At 44.6% G+C, this 18,968-nt stretch overlaps 1 protein-coding gene across 2 annotated transcripts in view; it reads right to left on the reverse strand.

Annotated features, from left to right (window-relative positions):
* The window catches only part of TMEM39B (transmembrane protein 39B), a 43,063-nt gene that overhangs the window by 3,181 nt on the left and 20,914 nt on the right, over positions 1 to 18,968 (reverse strand). For both annotated transcript variants that reach the window (XM_082246272.1, XM_082246273.1), the window contains exons 6-8: positions 11,528 to 11,846; positions 7,567 to 7,754; positions 6,991 to 7,111 (exon numbers count right to left, since the gene is read on the reverse strand). In XM_082246272.1, coding sequence (XP_082102398.1) covers positions 6,991 to 7,111; positions 7,567 to 7,754; positions 11,528 to 11,846 — 628 coding nt within the window. The remainder of the gene's footprint in view (positions 1 to 6,990; positions 7,112 to 7,566; positions 7,755 to 11,527; positions 11,847 to 18,968) is intronic.

Raw genomic sequence — 18,968 nt, forward strand, 5'->3', positions numbered from 1 at the left:
CCACCAGAGAAGAGGGAGACTCCGCTTACAGGAGATCGTCCAAGTAGCCCAGTACCACGATTCCCTCGTTGGCGTAGCAAAGCTAGCACCAGGGCTAACACTTTTGTGAAGACCTGAGGAGCAGATGTGAGACCAAAGGGCAAGACACGACAAGATTGCTACTACTGTGCAAAAAAACATAAAAGTGCAAACACATATAAATAATTAAAATTCATCAATGTGTATAAAGTGGCAAGTGAAAATATTCTAAATAATCATAAGGTGGTACATTGCAAAATCAATATACTGTATTAATATGCCAATCCACTTATAATGGTATAAGTGCTGTAAATTGTAACAGTCCCAAGAAGTCCATTTATATGGTGATAATACGTAGTGAACTTGTTGTGCAATAGATCACACAGGTGCTCAACACTGTGCCAGGTCTTTCACTCGGTGTTCCCCTCTCATCCCCACTCACCAGACAATGGAAAGATAAGAGCCCGATATGCAGTAAACAGGTAACTGTGTAATATGCCTCCTTAAGGGGTTATTTTTCCTGGACTCCGGGGCCTTATATCCTCGTTAATTCACAGCCACAGGGTACCAGAAACGCCTTGCAAAATCTCCAATGGTCCATCAGGGCATCCACCCCGAATGCCTGGGGACGACGACACCTCGTGTAGAACTTCTTCAGCCTGAAGTTATACAGGAGGCGAATAAGTCCACTTCTGGGACAATCCCCAAGGATATGACCCACCTGAAGACTTCGTTGTGGAGAGTCCACTCCTTATCCAGGTGTACCCTCGAGAGAAAGTCCGTCCGAACGTTCTGGATTCTGGGAAGATAGACGGCTGTTAAGTCAGATAAATTCTCCTGAGCCCAGGTCATGATCGGCTTTACTTCCTTCAACAGAGAGAGACTGCGAAGGAGACTTCCTCTATGTATGAGACAGTTGTGGTGTTGTCTAATCTTAGGAGGATCGAGGCCGACTGTTAAGTGGTGAAAAGTGGTGAAAAGTTTGAAGAGCGCTGAAAGCTGCCCGGGGTTCTAGAACATTCAAAACTATCTCGTGAGAAGGGAATTCTAATCTGCCCCGGGCTACTTCCGATAGGCAGTGAGCACCCTAGCCCGAATTGCTGGCATCTGATGAGATTGTAATCCAAGAGACAGGAACAATGGAGTGACAGTTGGAGTTTTTTCTTTTTCTGTCGCCACCGAGAGAGGCTCTCCCGCGTGGACAAGGTTATCCGTATGGGTTGATCTTGGCTCTCCGGACTCCATTGCTGGAGATAGCCCTTCTGGAAAGGCCGCATTTTACACTGTGCCCACTTCACAATGGGGAGTCATGGCTACCATGGTACCAGGGGATAACAATGCCGGGCATAATCTGTCCCGAATCACCGGGATTTTCTCCAACAGGGAGATGATGCTCTTGAAAATGTGGAAATGTGCCCCAAAGAATATCAGGGACTGCGTCGGCTCCAGGTGACTTTTCTCCATGTTCAATAACCAACCGAACTCGAGAAGACTGGAGAGGACTTGGGTTCTGTGCAGCAAGATCTGCTCCCGGTCGTCTAAATAATGGTAGAGCCAAATACCTCCGGCCCTGATCAGGGCCAAGACAGCCAGTAAGAGTTTTGAAAAGACACGAGGCGATGTAGTAAGCCCGAACGGGAGACAGGTAAACTGAAAGTGGACCTGGTCCACGTCGAAGCAAAGAAACTTCTGGAAATCTTTCGCTATCGGGACATGGAAGTAAGCATCCTTCAGATCTATGGAGACCATCCAGTCGCCTGGCTCTACCGCTTGGCCGATCGTAAAAAGTGTCTCCATCTTGAATTTCTCTTTCTTGATGAAGGAATTCAAGTGCGTTCGATCTTAGACTGGTCTCCAGGAGCCGTTTTTCTTCAAGACCATGAAGAGAGGCGAGTAAAGACCTTGAAACCTTTTGCCGGCTGGGACGGGCACGGCGGCGCCCTGAGCCACCCGTGAATCCACATATGATAGAAGAATCTGTCTTTTCTCTTCTGAACGTGGGAGGGTTGTAGGTAAGGATCGGAGCGTAGAAGGGGTGCTGAATGCCCAGGCATTACCATGGGAGACCGTTTTGATGGCCCAGTGGTCCCTGATCGAGGCTGCTCAGACGTGTGAAAAGAGGAGCAGGTGAGCGCCTACTAGAGCTGCCTGGACAGGCTCAATATCAAAAGGACTTAGTGGCTTCCCGACCACCTAAAGATGCTTCTTACGTAATTTTCTGGTCAGTGGACTGGTTTCTTTTCCAGGTCTTCCGGAATTCACGATCTGGATGGCAACCTATGGTGTCTATATCTGGAGGAGGAGTGACAGTGTTTTGATCTGGAACGGTCCTGGTCTTCGCATGTAGAATGATGTCGATCAGACCTAGAAGGGCTGAAAAGAGAACATGCAAACAAAAGAAAAGGATCTTAAGACAGACAGCCAGGCAGGGGTTAACAGGACCAGTCCTACCTGCTGCACAAGAGTTGTCCACCAGGGGGCGGTGAGACATCCATGACAGCACTTCTGAGACCTGGAAACTGCAAGAACCAGAGGGTGAGGCAGAGAAAAAAAAAACCTGCGCAGCAAGGCAGCTGGCAGAGGACTCACCAGGGTTGAGAACAGAGCTTGGGGAAGCCGCCACACAAGCCCGCAGGTCATCCAGAGAAACACCGCAACACCGCTGTTTAAATTTGCCGGCTGGGCTGACGTTGCCTGAACTGGGATCGACACTGGGCGGAGCCCACGCGCATGACGCCTACTTGCCAGAACCACGCGTGTGCGAATCGAGCCTCGTTTTCGACTGCAAGATGCGTTCCAGCCGCCATGGCAAAACACAACATAGGAGAAACAGAAAAAAAGCACATACAATACTGACTGCTGCCATTACAGGAGAACATATACATTACCACCATGGCAACACAAGAACCGGCCTGGAACTCCAAAAGCTACCACCGAACGTTACCGGCGATCAGGGCGCAAGGGCCTCCCACTAGTAGCTGGGACGTTTAGCCAACTGCCGCTAATCTGCCAGTGGCCAGGAATTACAGCTCCTTATTGCACCGTATCCATCACCCATGACCACCCTGCTAAATAGCTGGAATTTCTGGACTTCCGAGAGAACACCATCTGGATCCATCACCTCACAAACACGCCAAGCCTGGGTGGCAAAAAAAAAAATCTTCATATAGAGTAAGACTCCAAACTTGTAGGCGGTAGACAAAAGGACTGCAGCCCCTAGCACTGAGCAAAATTTATGGGAGTGGGGTCCTATAGGGTAGGAGAGGAGGCAGGGCTAATGCTGCCATGGAGACTGTCAGGAAACATATTTTACTCACTGAACTGCAACTCAATTTATAACATTTGTATAGTGTGTTTTCCGGATTTTTGGTTCATATTCTCCATCATTTAAAATACACCTATGACAAATTTTAGACCCTTCATTTCTTTGTAAGTGGGCAAACTTACAAAACCTGCAGGGGACCAAATAATTATTTTCCCCACTTGTAAGTGGATTAAATGGGGACTGTTTTTTGAAATGAGGGGGGATGAGAAGTAAATGGCGCTGCCTATACTGATTTGTTTTACAAGAACATATGAACCAAAAAACTCAATAAAAAGGTGACAAATGCGTAAAAAGTGCTGTAAATCAGTATATCGTCACATATCAAAAATAAGTATATGTAAACATAAATCAAGTATAAGGTGCACAAGATGCAAACTTGTATTAAAGTGCAATAAGTAGTGGCCAAATAGGTATAAGAAAAAGTGACACAATGTGCAAATGGAGATAAGGGGTAATATCCTAACTATATAAATTAAATATAATCCCATACAACAATGGGTAAATGATCATAGAGTGGATGGAGAAGTGGTACAAGGGTTTGAGCACAAAATAATAAATAAAGTGACTAGTGCAAGGTGATCAAGTGTATATACCAGTATCGATACCTACAGGGAGTGCAGAATTATTAGGCAAATGAGTATTTTGACCACATCATCCTCTTTATGCATGTTGTCTTACTCCAAGCTGTATAGGCTCGAAAGCCTACTACCAATTAAGCATATTAGATGATGTGCATCTCTGTAATGAGAAGGGGTGTGGTCTAATGACATCAACACCCTATATCAGGTGTGCATAATTATTAGGCAACTTCCTTTCCTTGGTCAAAATGGGTCAAAAGAAGGACTTGACAGGCTCAGAAAAGTCAAAAATAGTGAGATATCTTGCAGAGGGATGCAGCACTCTTAAAATTGCAAAGCTTCTGAAACGTGATCATCGAACAATCAAGCATTTCATTCAAAATAGTCAACAGGGTCGCAAGAAGCGTGTGGAAAAACCAAGGCGCAAAATAACAGCCCATGAACTGAGAAAAGTCAAGCGTGCAGCTGCGAAGATGCCACTTGCCACCAGTTTGGCCATATTTCAGAGCTGCAACATCACTGGAGTGCCCAAAAGCACAAGGTGTGCAATACTCAGAGACATGGCCAAGGTAAGAAAGGCTGAAAGACGAACCCCATTGAGAACCTGTGGTCCATCATCAAATGTGAGATTTACAAGGAGGGAAAACAGTACACCTCTCTGAACAGTGTCTGGGAGGCTGTGGTTGCTGCTGCACGCAATGTTGATGGTGAACAGATCAAAACACTGACAGAATCCATGGATGGCAAGCTTTTGAGTGTCCTTGCAAAGAAAGGTGGCTATATTGGTCACTGATTTGTTTTGTTTTTGAATGTCAGAAATGTATATTTGTGAATGTTGAGATGTTATATTGGTTTCACTGGTAAAAATAAATAATTGAAATGGGTATACTGTACATTTGATTTTTGTTAAGTTGCCTAATAATTATGCACAGTAATAGTCACCTGCACACACAGATATCCCCCTAAAATAGCCAAAACTAAAAACAAACTAAAAACTACTTCCAAAAATAGTCAGCTTTGATATTAATGAGTTTTTTGGGTTCATTGAGAACATGGTTGTTGTTAAATATTAAAATTAATCCTCAAAAATACTAATTTGCCTAATAATTCTGCACTCTCTGTATACACAAAATTTAAACAACCAATCCTAGTGGTGATAAATATCAACGCGATAAGGATGGGTGTCAAACTATAATCAAGTGACCAAGTGATCAAATATTAAAAAAAAATATATATTAAAAAAATCCATCAGGTGACTATTGATATAAAGACCCAAATAAAGTGAATCTTGAGGTGATCCAAGTCTGGCCGTGCAGGTGAGGAAACAATAGTGCTCCCCTCTCAATGCCCGCACTCACCGGAGCTAGGTACCCCTACAGGGGTAAAGAGCATGGTATGTAGTCAGGGGTAGGATCCCATCTAGTAAAGGGCACCGGTCCCAGTGGCTCTGATCGTCCAATTGGATCCTCGCTCAGAGGTATGGGGTTATATTCAATACAATCTGGTTCATCCAGTAGGGTCCTCACATAAGGGTACACTCAGTGTAATCGATGTGTCATCAGGTAATGTAATACAGGGATATCCAGACCATAAGTGGGAAAGTCTCACATAGTGAAGTATTGCCAAAAGTATAGTTTTATTTAAAACAGAAAAGGTACTCACATATAGAAGAAATAAACGAGCGTGGTTAAAATGACAAGAACCGCAACTTCCTAGTTAGCGATGGACTTCCGGAACGCAATGCGTTCCACTCCCTGGATGTGTGTGCCGACAGAAGCGGAAATGACGTGATTACGCTCTACGCATTTAGTCAGTTGACGTCATCTGGAGCAGCCCTGATGCTGATGGCGTCAACTGACAAAACGCGTAGAGCGTAATCACGTCATTTCCGCTTCTGTTGGAATGCACATTCGGCGGGTGGAACGCATTGCGTTCCGGAAGTCCATCGCTAACTAGGAAGTTGCTGTTCTTGTCATTTTAACCACGCTCGTTTATTCCTTCTATATGCGAGTACCGGTTTTAAATAAAACAATACTTTTTGGCAATACTTCACTATGTGAGACTCGCTTTCCCACTTATGGTCTGGATATCCCTGTATTACATTACCTGATGACATATTGATTACACTGAGTGTACCCTATACCCTTATGTGAGGGCCCTACTGGATGACCAGATTGTATTGAATATAACCCTATACCCCTGAGTGAGGATCCAATTGGACGATCAGAGCCACTGGGACCGGTGCCCTTTTACAAGATGGGATCCTACCCCTGACTATGCTCTTTACCCCTGTAGGGGTACCTAGCTCCGGTGAGTGCGGGCATTATTGAGAGGGGAGCACTATTGTTTCCTCACCTGCACGGCCAGACTTGGATCACCTCAAGATTCACTTTATTTGGGACTTTATATCAATAGTCACCTGATGGATTGTTTTTAAATATTTGATCACTTGGTCACTTTATTATAGTTTGACACCCATTCTTATGTTGATATTTATCACCACTAGGATTGGTTGTTTAAATTTTGTGTATAGGTATCGATACTGGTATATACACTTGATCACCTTGCACTAGACACTTTATTTAATATTTTGTGCTCAAACCCTTGTACCCCTTCTCCATCCACTCTATGATCATTTACCCATTGTTGTATGGTATTATATTTAATTTATATATTTAGGATGTTACCCCTTATCTCAATTTACACATTGTGTCACTTTTCGTATACCTATGTTTACATATACTTATTTTTTTATGATCTGTGACGATATACTGATTTACAGCACTTTTTATGCATATATCACCTTTATTGAGTTTTTTGGTTCACGTTCTTGTAAAACAAATCAGTATAGGCTGCGCCATTTACCTCTCACCCCCTTCTCTTTTCATATTACATATACCTCTTTGGGTATATTTTGCAGGAAGGCGGCAGCCACACCACTATTCTTAGTGTGGATTTTGCCCCTTTTTTCATAAATGGGGACTATTTTTTGTCTGCATGGAGCGCAGCATTTAAATAGGTTTGCATTTTCTCTCCTAAATACTAACCGACAATAATGGTACCACTTACGTGAAAACGAAAATGAGATACATCGGAGGGAACCGCAACATTATAGTGACCAACTGCTTTGTAGACATTCTTATTGTGCTTTACCAGCACTCCCTGGGGCCACATGCATTCCTCCATCCACCTGCCAAAACAAGTATTACTGAATTAGTCTTAAAGGAATCATCCATTACCCTCACAATAAAGAAGGAAACGCAGATGAGGTGGACCAAGCAAATACTACTGAACACTGTGATCCAAATTTCTTAGCCCATTTGCAAGTCTGGAGTTATCCCCAAATAAATCTATAAGGGATTATATGACAACCGAAGAGATAAAGAAGCTGATCAACGGTCCAAAAGCTGGATAGGAATTAGACTTGATTGGGGGGACCATGATCACCTGGGTAACCTGCATTCACTCAATTCACTTATCTGATGCTCAATTTTGGGGAGAAACCAACCAAGTCAAGGCAAGTCCAAAAACATGTAATAAATATTAACATTAAAAAACACTTATGATTACTCAGAGTATAATTAATAAAATACTTGTTTGTCTGAATCACTGACTGTAGAGCTATTAGAATAAGTGTTTACTTACGAATGCTGCAGCATATTGGAACAGAGTGTTGGATCCACCTTTTGCCAGCAACCAAGGTGAGCTGCTGCTTTGTGAAGTAAATCACAGTATCGAGCAGGCAAAAGGTGCTGAGTAAGGATTACAGAGGTGCTGAGGGAGACTTGGAGGAAGAGTTCACAAGACCATCGCTTGTCATAATACTGAGTACTCTGAAAAGAAAAATAAGACTAATAGTAGTTGTAATCTATTATAAAACATTAAAATGGTCAAAGCAGAAAAAAAAAAAAAAAAAAGAAATCAAAATCCCGTATGACACATTACACTGTTCTGAGGTGGTGTGATTCACTATTGCATTCTGCCTATGCCTCACAAAATATCAAGAATCTGTACAACATGCTATTAAGTAGAACTATAGGCAAAACATTTTTTTTTGCCATCTGTGTCTCACTGCGAACATTTCCCTTTCACTTCCTGTCCCTTAGCCAAACAGGAAGTGAGCGGAAATCCCTACAAATTAAGGGAATTCCTTGGGGACCCCCAGGTCACCAGAACTAGTGTCCCCATTGGAAGAATTTTGCTTCATGACTTTTCTGTGGAAAACCCTACATTTAGGATTTTTTTTTTAACTTTCCCTTTAAATGATAATGGTAAACATGACAAATCGAGAGAGTGAATCTCCTTAACGAGGGCACCGATAGCAACAAAATTGACACAAGTTCTAATCCCACTCCACGCTATCCAAAATTAGAAAAAAGTTTTGCCTTTAATTATACTTTAAACAGAAGGAATACTTGTCAAGTGAGAAGAGGATTTACCGAGCATCACTCCCATATGGCAGGTTTTTAAGGAGAGATAAAAGTAAATAATTTTGCTTTCATATATAAATTCATAAAATTAGTAGGCCAAAATAGTAGATAAAAAGACATATGAGCCTGAATGACAGCATCACAAGAAAGGTAAACTTTAAAGCTGAACGCCGGACAGCCACCATTTCATCCACTGGGAGTTTTTTTCAGCAGGTAGAGAGGAGGCTGGTGACCTTATTGTGGTCTTATCTTGATAAAGGCAGGCTGTTCCCCGCTGAAGCGACACAAACTACATTGTAAAATTCCCCGTTGTAAGTTCTGCTAAGTGCACCTACAGCCTGCTATATACACATACATACATACAGTAACTCACAAAAGTGAGTACACCCCTCACATTTTTGTAAATATTTTATTATATCTTTTCATGTGACAACACCGAAGAAATGATACTTTGCTACCATGTAAAGTAGTGAGTGTATGTACAGCTTGTAGAACTGTGTAAATTTGCTGTCCCCTGAAAATAACACCACAAACCCATTAATGTCTAAACCGCTGGCAAAAAAAAGTGAGTACACCCCTAAGTGAAAATGTCCAAATTTGGCCCAAAGGGTCAATATTTTGTGTGGCACTGCCTTAACCCTCTTGGGCATGGAGTTCACCAGAGCTCAGAGCTTCACAGGTTGCTCCTGGATTCCTGTTCCACTCCTCCATGACATCACGGAGCTGGTGGATGTTAGAGACCTTGCGCTCCTCCACTTTCCGATTGAGGATGCCCTAACCGATGCTCAATAGGGTTTAGGTCTGGAGACATTCTTGGCCATCACCTTTGCCCTCAAGCTTCTTTAGCAAAGCAGTGGTCTTCCTGGAGGAAGATAACCTCTGGGTATGTGTACTAAACTTCTTTGGTCGACCATAATGAGGCCTGTTCTGAGTGGAACCTGTCTTGTTAAACAGCTGTATGGTCTTGCCCACTATGCTGCAGCTCAGTTTCAGGGTCTTGGCAATCTTCTTATAGCCTAAAGCCATCTTTATGTAGAGCAACAATTCTTTTTTTTCCAGATCCTCAGAGTTCTTTGCCATGAGGTGCCACGTTAAACTTCCAGTGACCAGTATGAGAGAGTGAGAGCTATAACACCAAATTTAACACACCTGCTCCCCATTCACACTTAAGACCTTGTAACACTATAGAGTCACATGACACCAGGAAGGGGAAATGGCTAGTTGGGCCCAATTTGGACATTTTCACTTAGGGGTGTACTCACTTTTGTTGCCAGCGGTTTAAACATTAATGGCTTAATGTGTGTTAAGTTATTTTGAGGTGACAGCAAATTTACACTGTTATACAAGCTGTACACTCACTACTTTACATTGTAACAAAGTGTGATTTCTTCAGTGTTGTCACATGAAAAGATACAATAAAATGTTTACAAAAAAGTGAGGGATGTACGCACTTTTGTGAGAGAGTGTGTATGTATGAAATTTCCCTTTTCTCTGAAAAAGGGAACTGCAAGTCCAAAATCCCATGGTTCAGGAGTGCTAGCTGCAGAGAGTAGTGGAATATTTATTGAACACAAAAGGACAGTTCTCATAACCAGTTAAATCTGTAAATAGGCTTAAAGCAGAACTAATGGCACAAATACCTATGCTTCAACAGTCTGAAGCCAGTAAGCTCTTTCACAAGCATCTTCCCTCCAGGTTCTTCTGCAGAGGATTACGAATAGTCAGGTAAGTGTATTTTATTAAAAAATTATTGTAAAAGATTCAGCGCTGAATAAATTATCAAGGACCAGCAGCTAACACTAAAAGGGTAATCCAACACCTTCACAGTAATATAGTATAAAATAGTGTAGCGCAGTCCATATATAAAACTCAATTGGTAATAAATAAATTAAAACCAAACAATTAATAAAAATGGCATTATGATGAATAAAGGAGAAAGTTCATATGGTGATGTAAAAGATGATAAGATGATAAAAGAGACACAGTCCACTGGTGATCCGGTGAAAAAAATATAGCAGCAAGTGTGACTTCTGTGCTCATAAAATTCCCATCACCTGGCACTATCTGCCTCTCACCTCCACAACTCGACCCCAGAGGGTCAAACAGCATGAACAATCACCACGATATTCAGCCAATGATAATCAAATGGAAAACAGGACCCCAGCCTCCAGCATAAAACCGCCTAGAAATCGATTATGGCAGAGGATACAGCTTCCCAGATCGTGCTCAAACATAAGGAAAAAAAGAACAGATCTAGTGCTCTCTGTTGCGGTTTAAACGATTTATTGCTCAAATAAAAGTATTGCACTTACATTATATTGCACAAAAACGAGCCTGTAATGCAGAGCCTGCAGCGTGCTGGATGGTGCCTGATTTCCGGGTTGTTAGACAGCCTTCGGACCGTGTGACCAATCCCCCGTGGGGATTGGTCACACGGTCCGAAGGCTGTCTAACAACCCGGAAATCAGGCACCATCCAGGCTCTGCATGCTGCAGGCTCTGCATTACAGGCTCGTTTTTGTGCAATATAATGTAAGTGCAATACTTTTATTTGAGCAATAAATCGTTTAAACCGCAACAGAGAGCACTAGATCTGTTCTTTTTTTCCTTATGTTTGAGCACGATCTGGGAAGCTGTATCCTCTGCCATAATCGATTTCTAGGCGGTTTTATGCTGGAGGCTGTGGTCCTGTTTTCCATTTGATTATCATTGGCTGAATATCGTGGTGATTGTTCATGCTGTTTGACCCTCTGGGGTCGAGTTGTGGAGGTGAGAGGCAGATAGTGCCAGGTGATGGGAATTTTATGAGCACAGAAGTCACACTTGCTGCTATATTTTTTTCACCGGATCACCAGTGGACTGTGTCTCTTTTATCATCTTATCTTTTACATCACCATATGAACTTTCTCCTTTATTCATCATAATGCCATTTTTATTAATTGTTTGGTTTTAATTTATTTATTACCAATTGAGTTTATTTATATATGGACTGCGCTACACTATTTTATACTATAAGTGTATTTTATTGCAGGAGAGACATTGCATGCCTCTTTTGCAATATAAAGTCTGCATATTCGAAATTTTTACATTTAGTTTCACTTCAAGATATGAGCCATGTGTTTCCACCCCCATCCCCTATTCGTTATACAAGTAATAAGTAATATGCCTTGCTAGTACCTTGACAAACCACACAGGTACAAAGGCCACATAGTAGGCGGACAACATGGAACTAAGAAGCACCTCCCGCACACGCCAGTTGAAGTCCAGCTTCAGATAATGCACCTCACTGCGAATAAGATCAGGAGAGAGGCAGCATGCATGCGTGGGAAGAGGATCTGTGCTGGGCCTCCACATGTGCTGCAGCACCGTCAGGTAATCCCGACCTGCCTTGTCCACAGAACTTAGATCACCAACACGGGCGCCAGGAACATTTGCAAAAAGACTTGAACGCCGGAAATCATATCCCATATGCAAAAAAGGGATGTACATGCCAAACCTGTAACATAAAAAAAGTGCAAAGATAAAATGGAATTGAACTAAATTGAAACTGTATAAACTAACAAAGTTGGGAAGAAAAGTGGCTTATTTGCAATACAGATTTAGTTTTGCATTTACAGTGGTTATAAAGCCTAAACATTTTTTACCTTAATGCATTAAGGTAGAAAACTGGATTTTTGTCTTAACGTAAAACCCTTTTCCCTGATGTTCATTGACGGACACAGCTCCATATCTTCTTTGACCCTCGGGTTATGCTACTCTCATTAGGAGTAGGACACTAGGCGGAAAAGAGTTAAAGCTTGACTACGCCCATAGGGCAGTCCCAGGGGGGGTATGCTCCCACTTCCTGCTCTTCAGTTTTGTAACAAGCAGTGCCAGAAGACCATAAACCCCAACTCATTAGAGGGGCGTGTGCTGTGTCCATCAATGAACATCAGAGAAAAGGATTTCACTGTAAGACAAAAATCCAGTTCTCTCTTTCGTTCATTGACGGACACAGCTCCCTAGCTTCTTTGACCCTTGGGACTTCCCAAATGAGGGGTGGGAAGAACACAGCAATAAACATACTTCCCAAAGGCTAAACGTAGCCAACCAGGTAAAACAGGAGCTCAACAAGGAAACAACTTGAGCTCACCTGGCAAAATTTACACCCTCAAAGAGGACTAATCCTCTCCAACAGCGGCCTGCAAAACCTTGCAGCCAAAGGCGGCATCAACAGATGCCAACATATCTACTCCATAGAATTTTGTGAAAGTGTGCACGGACGACCAGATCGCCGCCTGCAAACCTGCACCACTGACGCTAGATGACAGGAAGGCCCAAGAGGCACTAAGCGATCTAGTAGAATGCACCTTAACAGGAAAACCAAGGATGATGAATTTAAACACAATAGGCCTGCACCACCGTCTGCCTGATCCATCGGAAATGGTCACAGCAGACGCGGCCAGCCTCTTACAGGAAGCATCCGCAAGGACAACCAGGCAATCCAATTTTTTGGAACGACTCAGTTGTCACCAGGTACACCTTGATTGCCCGAACCACATACAAAGAATGTAAGGCAATCTCCTTAGGATGCTTCGGTTTAGAACACAAGGAAAGAAAGCAACACAATGCTTTTATTCTAAATGGAAACCAGAGACGACCTTAGGAAGGAAACTGGCAGAGACGAAGCACTACTCGATCACCAAGTAAGGTGAACAAGACAGCTGTCAGCTCCGACACCCTTGATGCAGAAGAAATACCACCAACAAGAAGGCTAACTTCTGGGACAATGTAAGCAGAGGAATCTCGCAAACATTTTCTGTTCAATGCTCAATGCCGCATTGGAGGAAACCAACTCCGAATCACCGAAAAGGAGCGGAAGTGAGCCCTAGGGTATTCACATCCGCAAAGTATGTTCCTCAAAAGCGATGGTAAAACTACCTAAAAGTCGATTTACTAGCTTGCAGCAGCGTGGGAATCACAGATTCAGACAACTCTCTTGCCTGCAGCACCTGGCTTATCAGCCAAGCTGTTAAAGCCAGCGACTATAAAGCAAGATGGAAGATTGGCCCTTGAGCCAACAGCTCTCCTCTAGGAGGAAGTTACCAAGGAACATCGACGACCAACTGCAACCGAGTTGTGTACCAAGACTGGCAAAGCCAGTCTGGAGCCACTAGGATGATCGAAATCCCTTTTGCCTCGAGCCTACGCAGGAGCCTTGGCAGAATTTCCAGAAGAGGAAAGCCGTATTTCAGACAACACCGGCCCCAAAGGAGCCACCATTGCGTCCATGTCTACGGCCAGAGGATCCCAAGACCGTGCCACACACCCAAACACCTTCCTGTGGAGACGAGAGGCCAACAGGACCAACTCGGCAGTTCCCCCCAGAGATACCACTAATGAAACACCTCCGAGAAGATGTCCATTATATCGATCAGTAGTCTGGATCCTTCCAGAGGCCAGAACCCTGAACACAACCTGTGTCAAAAACACGCCACCCCACCCGGACAGGCTGGCATCCATGGTGACCACCGAAGAGGCGCCAGAGAGTGAAGACACCAAAGCAGGAACCCTCCTCTTACCCAAGCTCATCAGGATCAGATTATCTAGAGCAGCCTTTCTCAACCAGTGTGCCGCCAGAGGTCCTCAGGTGTGCCGCGGGATCATGGGAGAGAAGGGCTGTCAGGTGAGCCCCTGCCAAACTGTACATAGGCACTGATAGAGAGCTCCAGTGGGGCTATGTCGCAGCCAACCTAGCATGGAGCTGCGGTCTGCACACTCTTGCTGGCCAGACTGGGGGGACCGTAAGGATCTAGGATATCCAGTGCATCACCCAGTCCGGCAGTTGATAATAGTTCTCACTGAAAAGACTTGATCGTAGAAAGAAAAACAACAAGGATTAAGGGTCAGTTTAAAAAGGAAAAAATGCTAGGACCAAAAGATCCCAGCAGGGAGCTAGGTCCTTAGTCCTGACTAGGCAAAAAAAAAAAAAAAACACGAAAAACTGAAGAGCAGAGCAGGAAGTGGGAGTATACTCCCTGGGACTGCCCTATGGATGCAGTTAAGCTTTATTAACTGATTTCCTACCTAGTGTCCAACTCCTAATGAGAGCAGCATAACCCAAGGGTCAAAGAAAATATGGTACTGTGTCCGTCAATGAACGAAAGAGAAAGTTAGGCATCAGTATCACCCCTCTTTTTACTTTCCTGAGCCTTTTGTTTGATCCAATGCTATGCCCAGCTGCAGTTCTGGTCTCACTGGCTTTGCTGAAGCAGTGGAAGCCATTGGCTCACACTGCTGTCAATCAAAACAAGTAATAAGTGAGCAGGAGGTGGGGCCAAGTCCCGCTGTCTGTATCTATAGATGCAGACAGCAAGGCTCGGGAGCAAGCCCCCATACAAAGCGTTTTTCTATGGGGGCACTCGCCAGAGAGGAGACACCAGCGGGGGACCCAAGAGGCGGAGATTCAGGGACTCTCTGTGCAATTCTATAGCACAGAGCAGACGAGTATAGGAACCCTTTCACACAGGCGATCTGAACAGTTCCGCCTGAAAAACAGTTTTTCATGCGGACCCGATAGGACCCTCCAGTTTGCTCTATGGAGCGGCGGACATGTGTCCGCTGACACCCACCACCATCTGATCTGAGCTGATCCTGTTCGCCAAAAACAGATGGATGGGGGACCTATTCCCCATCTGTCTGGCGGATAGGATGGAAACGGACAGGTGATCTGTTTCCATCTGATCGATCGTAGACTAGAGAGGGCTGTGTCCGTTCTGCATAGCGGAGTGTACACAGAGCTGTAATCCGCCTGCTCAGCGGGGTTCAGCTAAGCAATCCCCTGCTAAGCCATTCCCGCTTCACAGAGCCGCCCGTGTGAAAGGGGCCTAAACCGGTGTATTTTTTTTTTTTTATTAAAAAAAAATAAATAACTGGATTTTTTGTCTTACCGTAAAATCCTTTTCTCTGAGGTTCACTGACAGACACAGCCTCATTCCTTCAGACCATTGGGCTTATGCTCTCGCTCTCAAGAAGTGGGACTAGGCGGAAACCTTTTTGGTTACGCCCCTGGGGCAGTCCCAGAGGGTATACCTTCACTTCCTGCTGTAGGACATCAGTTTGTAACAAGCAGTGTCAGAAGAACAAATAACTCAACCCCAACAGAGGAGCGGGTGCTGTGTTTGTCAGTGAACCTCAGGGAAAAGGATTTTACATTAAGACAAAAATCCAGTTTTCCCTTTCGTTCACTGACAGACACTGCTTCAATTCGTCAGACCATTGGGATATCCCAAAGCAGTGTCAATATGAGGGGTGGGGAAAAAAAAAACCCCACCACAAACAGAATTCCCAACAAGGCTAAACATAGCAAACAAGGTAACAACAGGAGCTCAACTAGGAACAACTGGAGCACACCACCAGGAAAAATTTCCACCTTCAAGAAGCGGAAGCCTCTGCAACCGCAGCCTGCAAAACCTTGCGGCCAAACGCAACATCCGAAGATGCAAATACAATCACCTTAAAACATTTTGTAAATGTGTGTACAGATGACCATGTAGCCGCCTTGCACACTTGAACCACTGACGCCGGATGACGGAAGGCCCAGGAGGCACTAAGCGCCCTTGTAGAATGCGCTTTAACAGGGAAAGGAGGAACCTGGCCCTTGAAAGAGTAGGCCTGCACAACCGTCTGCCTGATCCACTTGGAAATGGTCACAGCAGATGCAGCCTGCCCCTTGCGAGGTCCATCCGTAAGAACAACCGGATTTTCTAACCTGTTTAGTCACCGCCAGGTACACCCGAATCGCCCTTACCACATCTAAGGAATGGAAGGCAAAGATTTCACCGCCAACGGTCTTTGGAAAAAAAATTGCCAAGGTAGAAATCTGGCCCTTGATGGTGCCCAGAGCCAAACGTTGATCTACACCCAATTGTAGAAACTCCAACAGGCGATACACAAAAGGAGCGGGGAGAAACCCCCATGCGACTCACACCAAGTAATGTACGCCTTCCATACTCGGTGCTAAACCTTCCTGGAAGTAGATTTCCTAGCCTTTAACGGTGTAGGAATCACCGACTGACAGCCCTTTGTCTTTCAGCACCTAGCTTTCAATAGCCAGGCCGTTAGAGCCAGCAACCATAAAGCAGGATGGAAGATTGGTCCCCAAGTCAGAAGATTTTCCCTGAGAGGAAGCTTCCAATGGATGTCTGCTACCAGCCTTACCAGGCCTGCGTATCAAGACCAGCGAGGCCAGTCAGGTGCCACCAGAATAACTGGAATTCCTTCTACCTCGATTCTGCGTAGCAGTCTTGAAAGAAGTTGTATTGAAGGAAAGGCGTAACTTAGACGTTACTGACCCCAAGGGGCCACCAGAGCATCTGTGGCATCGGCCAGAGGATCCCGAGACATTGACACGAACCTCTGCACTTTCCTGTTGAGACAGGAAGCCAGCAGGTCCACATCAGAGGACAACGAAGACACAGATTATGAAATGTCTCCAGGTGAAGAGACCATTCTCCCGTATCCAACTTCTGCTGACTGAGATAGTCTGCTTGCCAATTCTCTACCCCCGGAACATGCACAGCAGAGAGGGCCTGAAAATATTGTTCTGCCCACCTCAAGATGCCGGCCACTTCCCGGGCCACCAGGGCACTTCTTGTGCCCCCTTGATGATTGACCTATGCCACAGCCATAGAATTGTCTGATTCTATCTGTACAGCCCGTCCCTGTAGACGATCTGTCCATTGATACAAAGTTTGATCGCCCGAATCTCCATGATGTTGATAGGCAACCTGGACTCCTCCCTCCTCCCGAGTCCAGACACCTTGGGCCGAATACACTCCCAAGACACCTCCCCATCTGGACAGACTGGCATCCATGGTGATTACAGTCCAATACAGGGGAGGAAAATATTTTTCTAGACCACCATAGGAGAGACTCCCTCGAATCCCGACTCAACAGGATCAGATTGTCCAATGACAGCGGATCTTTGTGCCATTTGATCAGAGTCGCCCTTTGTAAGGGTCTGAACCCGCACAAAGTGGTTCTGAGCCTTTCGATCCAATATCGGATGAACCTGGTCTTCCTGGGAACTGTGAACAGATTTGAATAAAAACCTTGAAAGGTTCCGACTCTGGAACCGGCACAATAACTCCTTGTGCTAACAGGTCCTGCGCACTGCTCCGTAGAGGCCCTGTAGCCACTCTGGAGACAAGCATATGTTGGAAGGAAAGAACCTTGCCAGGGGCAAGGACTAAAACTCCCCCCAACCTCAGGCGCGGGTGAGGGCACCCCTTCAGGCTGAGGAAGGCTTGTCTGCGGGAACCAGAAGTGCCCGCTTAGGAACTTCCTATTTCAGGGTCTCTTGGAGCCTCCCACAAAGTTACAGGTGGATCTCAAACCCTTTTCCTGTGAACCAGACGGACAAAAGGGCCGTTAGTGAGCCGAAAAAAAGGGACCCCTGCTTACCTCCCATTAGGCCCTTATTGATCTCTTCCATAAAGGGAACCGAACCAGTCACCTACAAAAGGAAGATCAGTCAGCACCTTTTCAGGAAGCCTGGTCAGCCAACCAGTACTTGAACAAAATTATGTGGCGAAGGATCACCGCTGTCACAGAAATCCTGCCGGCCAAGGGGGCCGCATCCAGGGATGCATTAAAAAAAAAAAACTATAACTCTTGGATTAACTGATCCCCCCAGGTCTGTTAAGGTCTGGGATACCAAAGTCATAGCAAACACTGGTCTCAAAATCGACCCAGCCGCGGTGAAGACCCCCCTTTTCTTTTTTTTTAACATTTTAGCAGTAATGGGGCATATGGTGATATACCAGCCCTGGGTCCTCGTGATCTGCAGTCCAACTCGGCCTGCCGCGCATCCCTTGCAGCAATCTCTCCAACATTGAGACACCGTACTATCACTTATAGGCAGTGCTCACTTTCATAGCTCGATTATGAGTTTTGTACATCAATCCTATATGGACATGTGAGTACTGCAATATACACGCCTACTATTAAACATACGCATTGATTATGTTTTGATGTTTTATCCAGATATATGGGTGAATTTGGATACAGCCTTTGAAGGACATTACCCTGTTAAGTGCTATCCTATTCCATGTATCATACCATATTCTGTACGATGATCTCAGCTTTGTATACTGCATTTATGTATAGTGTCTCCTTTCCTGTTGGACACACAATTGTATTTTTAAATTGAATAGGTCAACAAAAATTTACATGATTTTACATTTGGGTGTTTTTTTGTCAATCCAAGTCCATGAGGGGTACTTGAGGCAAATGTTTGCTCTCTTTCTTTTTTCAGCCGCGGTGAAGAGGTACCAGACCAGAGCCTCGGCTCTTTCGTCCATGGGTCCTTAAAAGACGGGGAATCCTCCACTGGTAAAAGTGTGGCCTTATTTAGCCTGGAAACCTGAGGGTCCACCGACAGTGGAACCATTAGATTCTTTAGAAGAGACTCCCCAAAGGGATATCTTCTAGCAAAACTAATAGGTATACCAACCATGCATTTCTGGAAACCCCACTGACTATTGACAATCCGTCAAAATAGGCAGGAAAGGGAAACATCTTGTTCACCTTGGAAGATTTGCGGATACCAAATTGCACCGGTGTAGCCGACTCAGCA

The sequence above is a fragment of the Pelophylax lessonae genome (assembly GCF_965119305.1).
Source record: "Pelophylax lessonae genome assembly, chromosome: 2".
NCBI classification, from domain to species: Eukaryota; Metazoa; Chordata; class Amphibia; order Anura; family Ranidae; genus Pelophylax; species Pelophylax lessonae.